General features: G+C 33.3%; 1 protein-coding gene across 3 annotated transcripts; it reads left to right on the forward strand.

The window, feature by feature from the left end:
• The first annotated feature begins 943 nt into the window (after positions 1-943).
• On the forward strand, positions 944-4,829 carry LOC111473333 (jasmonic acid-amido synthetase JAR1). 3 transcript variants are annotated; one of them, XM_023118881.1, is made up of 5 exons: positions 944-1,186; positions 2,062-2,373; positions 2,476-2,577; positions 2,737-3,560; positions 4,168-4,829. In XM_023118881.1, the coding sequence occupies exons 2-5, from the start codon at positions 2,078-2,080 to the stop codon at positions 4,704-4,706; spliced, it is 1,761 nt and encodes a 586-aa protein (XP_022974649.1). In that variant the 5' UTR covers positions 944-1,186; positions 2,062-2,077; the 3' UTR covers positions 4,707-4,829. The 3 variants fall into 3 exon arrangements, with proteins under 3 accessions (XP_022974649.1, XP_022974650.1, XP_022974651.1); XM_023118882.1 differs by lacking the exon at positions 944-1,186 and adding an exon at positions 1,577-1,757; XM_023118883.1 differs by lacking the exon at positions 944-1,186 and adding an exon at positions 1,781-1,918.
• Positions 4,830-11,568: the final 6,739 nt, after the last annotated feature.

Raw genomic sequence — 11,568 nt, forward strand, 5'->3', positions numbered from 1 at the left:
CAGCCTTAGGGATTGCCATTTCTTTTGTGTCGCAGCTTTAATGGGTTGATTCCAATCACTCTCTATGGTCTTGTCACCGTCCATATCCAATCATCCAAAACCATAAATTTTAACTACCATATTCAATCTATAACTTTCCCCACTCTATTATTTATCAATTAAATCCAAAAATTTACACTTACGATTATATATGAGTATATAATATGATGTATTAACTCAGTGAACGATGATATGAATGCCAATTACAAGTTATCGTTACATATGAACACATATGATACAATCAAACTCACAAAATATTTCAAAATCCAAAATCCGACCCATCACATAAAAATGGTTTAAAACTTCACCAACATAACCATGTTGCAAGTAAATGTCAGGATCATTGGATGCTGATATGTGTTGTTATACTACTAATTAAAAAAAAAAAAAGAAAAAAAAAGATTCCGAGCGTGGGATACTTTTGGATATTCCTATGCAATAAATTAAACCCCCTACAGAAACATAGGTTTTATAAACCACCTCAAATCTCTTTCCCAATTCTCGAAACAAACAGATCTTAGGGGATACAAATTTAAATGTCCAAAAATTAAATTTAGTAATTTTTTTTTTTTTTCAAAATCTTAAAAAAAGAAAAGGAAAATAATAATAAAATAATAAAAGCCCAAATCAAATAAAACCAGCGTTACATATAAATAATGGAAAACGAAGTGGGCTTCCTTTCATTATCCCTTTTTATTATTATTATTATTATTTTGTAAATAAAATTAAATTAAATCCGAATCAGAAAATACCCGACCCGTTTCAAACTCCATCACCGTCCAGAAAAGGGCGGTAATTCGAGTACACTTCCAGGGGTATAACAGTCATTTGGCAAATTAATCACCGTATATGGACGGCGTCGGCTACCGGAGGAACGCCTATATATATTTGACCGTCTGTTAGAATCTTCCATCGCATCCCCATCTTTGTCTCTCTCCATTTAAACCAAGTAAAAAGCTCTGCAACTCTCTCTCTCTCTCTCTCTCTCTCTCTCTAGAACGGGGAAAGAGAAACACGTTCTTCCATTGGTTACTGGTAACCGTTGGTTGTTTTTGACTTGTGACCGCCAAGCTCAAGTCGCAGTGGACTGTGTTGCGAACGCCGTTTGTTAAATCACTCTCGATTGATTCCAAGTTGTGACTCTCAGGTAATTCCCATGGATTTCGTTTTCTATTTCTGGAAGTGAACGTGTACGGACAGGGCGTAAAAGTGTTTTCAGGTCGAATTGATGCGAATAACGTTGCGGTTTTTGATTGGCGTTGAGGTTTATTGGAATTCGGAAATGTCTATTTGAGTTTTAATTTGGTTTTCGTTGATTTCTTGTTTGAATTCATCGTCCTCTTCTCTGCGCGCTTACTCTGATCTTAATCCGTTTTCGCGTTTGAAAAGTCTCCGTTATTTTAATCTTTCGTACCTGCTTTTTTCGACGAGAGTTAAATTTTATATAATTTTTACATTTGAATAGTGGTGAGTTCTTTTTTTGGTTTTTTTAAAGCCAGTCGGTTCCTTCTGCAAACGGTCTGATGCTATAAATCCGTCTGGTTGCCGTTTACTCCATCTTGTTTGTTTCTACTCTATTTTCCGGGAAACAGTTTCCCGGAAAATTTCTTGATAGTTGACTTGGTTGGATTTCATCAAATAATTTAGATCTTCGAGCGGCGACTTGTTCTTCTGCTTAGAGGACACTTCAATCCAATCAACCAGTTCTTCTTTCTGCTGTAATTGCTTTATTTTCTTCATGTTTCTGTTCAAATGTTGACTTATGGCCATCCACAAGTTTGCCATATTCTCTCCTACTTTCTTTCTTTCTGGGTTCTGCAAAAAAAGGATCAATCCCCAAATCCTTTATCTCATCTCATGGACCCCTTCTGTTTTGAACGTAAACATTTGTTATTCACGTTTTTGGTTTTACCTTTTTTCATGCCTTATCCAGTAGTTTCAGTCCCTTAGCTGTCTTCCAAATTTGAATCGCTTGATTAATCTAATCTCCCTTATACTCCGGTGCCCTTTTGTCTGTATCAGTCTGCGACCGGCGAGAATGTTGGAGAAAATGGTGGAAGCATTCGATGGGGAGAAGGTGATTGAGCAATTCGAGGAAATGACTAGAGATGCTGAAAGAGTTCAGAAGGAGACTCTTAAGAAGATTTTAGAGGAAAATGGTTCGGCTGAGTACTTGCAGAACTTGGGATTAAATGGAAGAACTGATCCTCAGAGCTTCAAGGACTGTGTCCCGCTTGTTTATCATGAAGATTTGGAGTCATATATTCAGAGAATTGCAGATGGCGCTTCTTCCCCTATTCTCACTGGAAAGCCAATCAAAACCATTTCCTTGAGGTACTTTTGCAATTTTTTTCATACCAAGTTTTGTTTTGATTCATAGTATTAGAGATTTTGTTGTGTTTACTAATGAGATTTTTGGTTGGTTGTATGATGTAGCTCTGGTACTACTCAGGGGAGGCCCAAGTTAATTCCCTTCAATGATGAATTGTTGGAGACGACAATGCAAATTTATCGCACTTCTTTTGCCTTCAGAAACAAGTAATGAAACTGTCTTTTCTGTTCTAGAATCTCTTCTGCCTTGTGTTCGGAAATTGATTGTGGTCTGGTCTCTGAATCATTTCTTGTCTGAACTGAATAGCTTAATGGTTTATTACGTTTGTTATCCTTTTACTAAATAGTATAAAATGGGTTCTACAGAGAATTTCCCATTAGAAATGGAAAGGCCTTGCAGTTCATCTACAGCAGCAAGCAGTTCAAAACTAAGGGGGGTCTGGCAGCAGGAACTGCAACAACGAATGTTTACCGTAGCGCGAAATTTAAAAGCACGATGAAGACGATCCAGTCACAATGCTGTAGCCCAGATGAAGTCATCTTTGGCCCTGACTTTCATCAATCTTTGTATTGCCATCTCTTATGTGGGCTGATCTTCCGGGATGAAGTTCAGTTTGTGTTCTCCACTTTTGCACACAGCATTGTCCATGCTTTCAGGACTTTTGAGCTAGTATGGGAAGAACTCTGCGGTGACATTCGAGATGGCGTTCTCTCTAGTCGGGTCACCGCTCTCTCCATTCGTACAGCCATGTCAAAAATTCTTAAGCCAAATCCTGAATTGGCAGATTTGATCTATCAGAAATGCGCAGGATTGAGTAATTGGTATGGGCTCATACCAGAGCTTTTTCCCAATGCACAGTACATTTATGGGATCATGACCGGCTCGATGGAGCCTTATCTGAAGAAACTGAGGCACTATGCAGGCCATCTGCCATTGATGAGTGCTGATTATGGTTCTTCAGAAGGATGGGTTGGAGCAAACGTTAACCCAATGCTGCCCCCTGAAATGGCTACCTTTGTTGTGCTTCCAAACATCGGATACTTTGAATTTATCCCGCTAAAGGAGAATTCTCAAGATCAGGAGCAGGAAGGAGATGGAGGAGCTATTGTTGCAAAGGAGAACAAGCCAGTTGGTCTGACAGAAGTCAAGGTTGGTGAAGTGTATGAAATAATTGTCACCAATGTCGCAGGTAAATCCTTCCAATTCATGAAACTAGACGCTATAACGTTGTTTTGTTTCCTCCAAGTCAAACATGAATGAACGGTTCACTGAGTGGCTGTTGTGTTCCCACAATAGTATTCCAACTCATATAGTCCATCTCCACGTCTTTTGTTGGGTTCTTCAAATGTCAAACTTCTTTCAATGCTTCCCATGTGACTGTAGGAGGCACGCACAACAATCTCTGCCCTTTTCTTTGTCCACTTCCATCCTACATATTTATCACTTGGGTTGTCGAGACATCATTTATTGATTGTCCACTTTTGCGAGATCCCACATCGGTTGAAGAGGAGAACAATCATTCTTTATAAGGGTGTGGAAATCTCTCTTTAGTGAACGCGTTTTAAAACCTTGAGGAGAAACTCGGAAAAGAGTCCAACAAGGACAATTGGCTGTTACAAATAGTAACAGAGCTAAACATCGGATGGTGTGTCAGGGAGGATGCTGGACTCTCTAGGGGGTGGATTGTGCCACTCCTTAGTGGACGAGTTTTAAAATCTAGAGAAAAATCCCAAAAAGGGAACCTAGACTTGATCCCACATGATTTCGAACCTAACTAATTCATCTGGTTGTTGCAGGGCTGTACCGTTATAGATTAGGAGACGTAGTAAAAGTGATGGGGTTCCATAACGCAACGCCAGAGCTGAAATTCATGTGTAGGAGCAACCTTCTCCTAAGCATCAACATCGACAAGAACACGGAAAAGGACCTGCAACTAGCAGTGGAGGCAGCCGGGAACGTGCTGGCAGCAGAGAAACTCGAAGTGGTGGAATTCACGAGCCATGTCGACTTATCAAGGGAGCCGGGACACTACGTGATCTTCTGGGAGATAAGCGGGGAGGCAAAGGGGGAGGTGCTAGGGGAATGCTGCAACTGCCTGGACAGAGCCTTCCTAGACGCAGGGTACATGAGCTCTAGAAAGGTGAATGCCATTGGAGCCTTGGAGCTAAGGGTGGTTGGTAAGGGAACTTTCCACAAAATTATGAACCATTATCTGTCTTTAGGAGCGGCTGTGAGTCAGTACAAAACCCCTCGTTGTGTTAGCCCTGCAAACACCACTGTCTTGCAGATCTTATGCGCCAACGTCGTTAAATCCTATTTCAGCACTGCCTTTTAAGCCCCTGTGTTTGTTTCTATTGTATCTGTGTTAGTCCCCACATGTCTCCACAACTTGTCACTTCCTCTATTGTATAATGTAAATTTTCAAATTCTACTTATAAAGTTTCCCTTCCTAAATCAATCCCCATAAACAACAAACAATTACTTAAGTGTCTGAATTTAATTTAATTGATTCAACTAATTACAATTAAATTTTGCATTAAAAGCTTGAAAGTGAAAGGGAAATGAATTTTGATGGGTTGGTTGGCAGGGGTTCGCAGAAGTTTAGATTCATGGGGTGCCTCGCTGGCACGTGGAACACTGCGATTGGACTTCAACAGATCTAGACAGATAATTTAGAATAGTGATTATAAAAATTTAAAATTAATTATTTTTAAAAATAATTAATTAATCAAAACAAGTTGTATTTAATTTAAATTCAAAGTAAAATACCCATTTCACCATTGACATTATTAATACTCAACTTTCATCATGCTTATGACAAAGATTTATTAAATTAATAAACCTAAACTTTTTTTTTTTTTTAGGTTAAATATCTTATTTGCCTTTTGTTTCATTGTCCACTTTCTTTTTGTTGTTTATCCATCATGACATATGTATATACATGGACCTTGGGAGGATAATTTTTGTTTTCCTATTTTGCCCTTGATTTTTTCGTAAATTCTTATTTTGCCCTTTTTTTTTTTTACGGGACGCAATTATTCGAGTCGTACTGGGGTGAGTTATACAAGTGAGCCAAGAGCTGTTAGCAACTTATCTTGGCTTGGTGGCTCTGCTCGGCTTAAGCGGCTTACCTGACCTTTAAAGTCACTGTACTGTTGTTATTTTGACCCGACTTCTACGTTTTCAACTTTTCTTGAGATGTTTTTAACCTTATTTGAGACATTTAAGGTTAGTGTGGACCCTAATTGCTCAATTTAAATTATTTTAGTCTAGAAGTTGGAATTATTTGATACTTTTAGGTAAGCTAAGTTCGCTAATATGTCTTAATACATTGTCGTGGGTCAACCTAGGTTGAAATGAACTTTGAGGGACAAAATTAAACCAACTTTAAGAATATTTAGTGACTCCGACTTAGGTCAATCAAGTAAATGACTCTACTGTTAGCTTGGTTAGATGAATTGTATTATGTATGATGACACGTGTTATGTGGCCACTGTACACGTCACATGTACGAATGGTATACTATGTTATGTTATGTCATGTCATGTCATGTCTTGTATGTTATCTTACACTATGTCATGCTATGTTATGTCTTGTATGTTATGCTATGATAAGTTATTTCATATTTACAAGCTGTTAAGAATATTTAGTACTAAATTATATTTTATTATAAGACAAATATCTTCTCTAAGTATTTTTCCATTTATTGTTATTTCCATTTATCACTCTTCCATATCCTTGTAATTTATTTGATTATAAATACATCACTTTCAAACAATTTAGGTATCGTGGATTATGCAAACATTCTCAACTATGCTATTATGTGGTCATACCATGTTGTAAAAATTGTTATGAAACTCAATAATCAATGATGCATAAACCTCCCTAGACCATGTCATGAAAGCTATGCTGTGTATGAAATAATTTACCGAAATTATATATGCATAATTCACAGATTTATTATGTTATAGATTAATAGAGATTTGTCTTGCATCTTAAATTATGCCATGAATTTAAGCTATTGGGAACTCATGCATTTTTGTATATCATATGCATCGAGATAATTCTCCGTTATAATTAATGTGTACCTTACGACTTACGAGATTTATGTTCGCCATGAAGTTATGTAGGTCATTTCACTTCGTGATGTTCGACAACCCATTAGCAAATGCTAGCTCCACAAGTCAGGCCTAGGGGGTATGCGAGCCTGCCTGGTGGATCCATCCTCGTATGCATGGGTCGTGGGTAGAGAAGTATTATATATTCAACCTTGCCAGACAGAAAAGTTGTTAAGGATATATTATGATATTTTTTTAAATGATATGTCCCACCATGTTAATGTGTTTGCATTTCCTAATCCTACCTGTGGAGTTACTCACAAATTATTTCTTAAAATACACAATTCACGTGTTACTCTTATGTAGGTAGCCCGAGAATGTCATGGGACCAGTTTGAAGTTATTTTAAATGAATGTTTCTGCACTTAACAATCATGTCATGCATGTAGTAACGGGTTAATCGTAACAGAAAAATAAGGTTATTACAACAAATGTGATGGTTCTATCTCCGTAATTTTGCAGCTAAAAATCAAATTAAAAACGGAATCTTAATCCAAATCCAAATCCAAATCAATATTTTAAGTTAGCTACATCTTTAAAAACTATTTTCAAAATCAGAAGGATACAATGAGTTTGATTCGCGATCATCCATCTACTTAAAAACATTGAACAATTACAAGAATCTTTGTCCTCTAATTTGAGGGCAAACAAATGTGCAATTTTTTTTAAAAAATTTAAAAATAAAACCCTAAACAAACCAACAAAAACCAAACTGAGATTTAAAAAGGCCTTTGATGAAGAACAAACAAAACAAAACAATGAGAGAAGAATTGGGCGTATGGGACTGTGGCAGTCCATTATACGACTCCTACGAGCTCGCCTCCCTCGCCCATATCATCGACCGCCATCTCATGGTGTTGCCGCCGCCTTCTTACGGCGGATCACGGCGGTTCTTCTCCAACAAAGTCTCCCACTTTTCTGCTATCATGCCATCTCCGCCGCTGTCCACCTCCACTTTGAAAAAGAAGCCGGTGGGCGAAATGAAGAACAAGCTCAAGAAATTCAAAATCACTGTGAGTCTTCCTGCAATTCTTTTTTGGAAAAAGAAGTAATTTAATTTCCCACCCATTTGCTAACCTTCAATTTGTGTTCTCAGTAAATTAATTAAATCTTGTATAATTCAAATTACTTGGATTTAATTTTCTTTTGTGTTCTTCTAAATCAATTTTATTTGGATCTAAATTCTAATTTCCTTTCATGTCTGGATTCTGATAATTAACCTATATTTAGTATGCATTAACCTTTTATTTATATATATATATATATATTTTGAGTCAAACCCATTTGAATTCAAGTCTACAACGAGTCAATTTACTCTCAAGCTTCTAGCACTCTTTTGAGAAAAAAGTTTTAGAGAACTGAATAAATAGATTTTTGAGAAGAATGTTTTAGAAAACAGGACAAATAAACTTCGGGAAGAGAGTTTGAAAGTAAGATTGAAAGAAGGTTTTGTGAGCAATGTTATAGACTCTAAGCTAAAAATGCAACGGAACTAATTATTTAATTCAAAAAATAAATAAAGAAAAATTTAAAATTTAATGAAGGGTTGAAAATGGAATGTTTTTTTTTTTTCTCTTTATAAAAATTTATTATAATGTTTGCTTTTTCTACGGCAAACAAACTATTTAATGAGCGTTACGTTTTGAAAAATNAAATCATATAATTATAAGTGGAAGAAACGTCTGAAAAAAAAAAAAAAACTTTATTATTTTTTCAAATTTTGGTATATGTACTTTTTTTTTAAAAAAAATAAAATTATATTTAAAAAAATTAGAATTGTTAAAAGTTGATGAATAAAAAATATAATTTTTTATAAATATAAAATGGAAAAATGTTGAATAAATAATTGGTTGTATAAAATAGAATTATTAGTTTAAAATTGAGATTGAAAGAAAGTTAGGATTATTATTGAATAATATGAAAAACAGTAAAAAGACAGCACTGTTCCACGAGCTCTCCAACCAACATCCCACAATTGCTGTCCCAACAAACTCAATTTAAGACTCGAACACTGTTTTTTTCTTTCAATATATGTGAAAACGCATGATCCTAACAACCAAACGTGGATGGTTCTTATTCCTAATCTTAAGGATCCAATCCAAATGGGATTTGTAGGGTCGTGGGTCTCGATCACGTCGTATTCAAATTTTCGTCCAATCTCTCGCCTACGTGTTAAAATGGGTCATTGCAACGTTTCATGTCTAGAATTTAGATCAAGATTTAGAATTCAAATTCAGTGCTTAATGACCTTAGTATTCTTCTACCACATGGTCATGTTACTTAGTCATCATATTCTCAAGTTGCACCTAGTTTAGCTCATATAGTCACTCGTGTTCTAGCTTCTTCTTTTTTTTTCCTTAAAAGGCATGATTAGAATTGTCTTTCGGAAATAGGGGTAGAAGATACGAGATAGGAAATGTTTTGTTCTTAGATTCAACGTTTCATTGTTTCATCAACCTCTTGTTTACATTTTTGTTGATTACTCTCGATTATGTTGCAAAGACATTCCAATCGAGGAAAAAAATATGTTAAATTTGGTGCACGCAATAAAGTAAATAAAGTATATTATAAACAATGTATCGTGAGTAAGGAAATATAAAACAGGTCAATAGTAAACGTTTATGATTCGTGTTCAATTGAAAATAATATTCTAAGTTATCCAATCAACCATTTAAAAATATAAATATAATAAATATATAGTTTTAAAACTCGGAAATATAGATATTTGAAGTATAAAGGACTGATTTAAATACAACCCTTATCATCAAAATAGTATAAAGTTCATCACACCATAGGGACAAGATGGGAAATAATAAAATCTCACACGTGGCCATAAATGGTTATTTATTATTATTATTTTTTAATGATTTCAAAATAGGGCTTTTATTTGGGCCATCTAGGCCCACAGTCTAGACACTCATGTGGGCTAGGCTAAGTCAGCCCGCAACCTATATGGGCTGGGCTCATCTCAAAATTAATAAAAAATACCACTTTCCATTAAAATTTTCAATAATATTCTTAAAATTTTAAAAATCGTTAATACTTTTTTTTTTAAATTTTTTTGTTAATATCACGCCTGACAAAATATTCATATTCATGAACTAAAAAAAATAACATTAAAAAGTTTGAAAGTAACTTATGAAGTGTCGATAGATGGTTTTCATTAGTGTATTGACGTTTTAAAACTTTTTGTACAAGGATAGAGGTGTTAATATTACTTTTAAATTTCATAGTTATTTTTAAACTTTTAAGAGTATTAATAAAACTTTTTAAAATTTAAAGGTATTTTTAAAATATTTAAAATTTTCTCTCCAGAACCAGTAAAGGTAGGTATTTTTTTTTAGACTAGATATAAATTTTAAAAGTATTTTTATTAATTTAGCATATTATTTATATTACGGGTTTTTACCATTAAATAAAATAAATTATACTTATACTTTATTCATAAACAAATTATTTTTTTTAGTCTCACAATTTTGTTGTATAGAAGTGATTTTTTAATAAATTAAAAAAGATTATAGTACAACGATGTAGACGATTAGGGCGTGAATTATTACGCAAATGTTTGGGTGTTGTACTTGATATGATGTGACAAAGTTTGAAAAATGTGAATTTTCGTTACATCAATTTGGAAATTTTGGCATTAATGTATATATTTCAAAATTGCTTAAATAATATCAAGTTGTTGAACTCAATAATTTTTATATATATATATTTTTTATATTTTTTATTTATAAAAATTAATAAACTAACTTGAAAATAAATTTTAGAATTTTTAATTTTTTTTTTAAAGACTTAGATTATAAATACTATTTCTAGTGTGAATTTTTTTAGTATTCTTATTTGCCAATATTTGAATTTCGTTAAATTCAAATATTTTTATAAAGATAAAATTTAAAAAAAAAAAAAAAAAAAAAAAGAATTTTTGTAATCTATGATATCAAATCAAGCCACCAAACTTAACAAACAAAAATAAACTTTAAAATTAAGCAATCTCCATCCATAAACCAAACATTTTATTTATTTATTTATTTATATAATGTATTATTGTTTTGTGTAGTTTTTGTAAATGCAATAATAAGAATTAAAAAAAGCATATAGATAAAATTATAATGTCTTTTGAGTGCACACAAATCAACACCATTTTAACCCAAAAATAGAGATATATATATGGTTAAAAATGAGAATAGAAATAGAATTGAAAAGTTGCGTATGCCCATTGATATTCATAGGATAAGCTAATACTTATTAAATAAGAAAAATATAAATTAATTAAGTATTAAAAATAAAATAAAATATACAGTAAATCAAATCCTAATAAGATACCATATTTAACCTATATTTCATATATAAATATATGTATATAGTAGAAATGGAAATAAAATTAAAAACAAATGGGAATAAAATTATTATATAAATACAAGTTTGATTAAGATTATTTGTTTAATTTCTCGTCCATTTAGGTTTGGAAAAATGAATAATTATTACAATTCCTCCTTATTTTGAGCGTATGACTTTGTAGCCATGGACTATTATTAATACTTCCTTAAATTAAATCCTCAATTTTTCCACTTATTTTCTCCGGAATTAATAACTCATCAAACAGATTTCTCTAATTTCAAGGACACATTCATTGCCGCAACTAAATTATCATATTCTATACTTCTTATCCTTTAATTATACAAAATTATTTTTAAATTTTGTACCAAAAAACACGTCGAGTGTTTAGCCATTTTAGCTTATTCGGACGTGTCTATCGAGACCGACCCATGTGTTACCCATCTCATTGGAGCATTCCAAAAGTCTAACCATCCGATTTTTTGTCAGAACTTAAACCTTCTGTGTCCATGTTTTATCATTTTCTAAGTCCATTTTAGATAATGGGTGCATATCACCTTTGACACATGGACTAGGAGTGCAATATTGGCGTGAGACGCTATTTTTGAAAGACCCATTTTAAAAAATAACACTCTAAATACATATATATAATTATGTTCAAATTTCAATTATATCTTTATTTGTATTTTGAAATGTTTTAGTTTATGTCTCATTTTGTTTTTTATTTTTTACAATTAACCTA

The sequence above is a fragment of the Cucurbita maxima genome, unplaced genomic scaffold, assembly GCF_002738345.1.
Source record: "Cucurbita maxima cultivar Rimu unplaced genomic scaffold, Cmax_1.0 Cma_Scf00115, whole genome shotgun sequence".
Classification (NCBI taxonomy): Eukaryota; Viridiplantae; Streptophyta; class Magnoliopsida; order Cucurbitales; family Cucurbitaceae; genus Cucurbita; species Cucurbita maxima.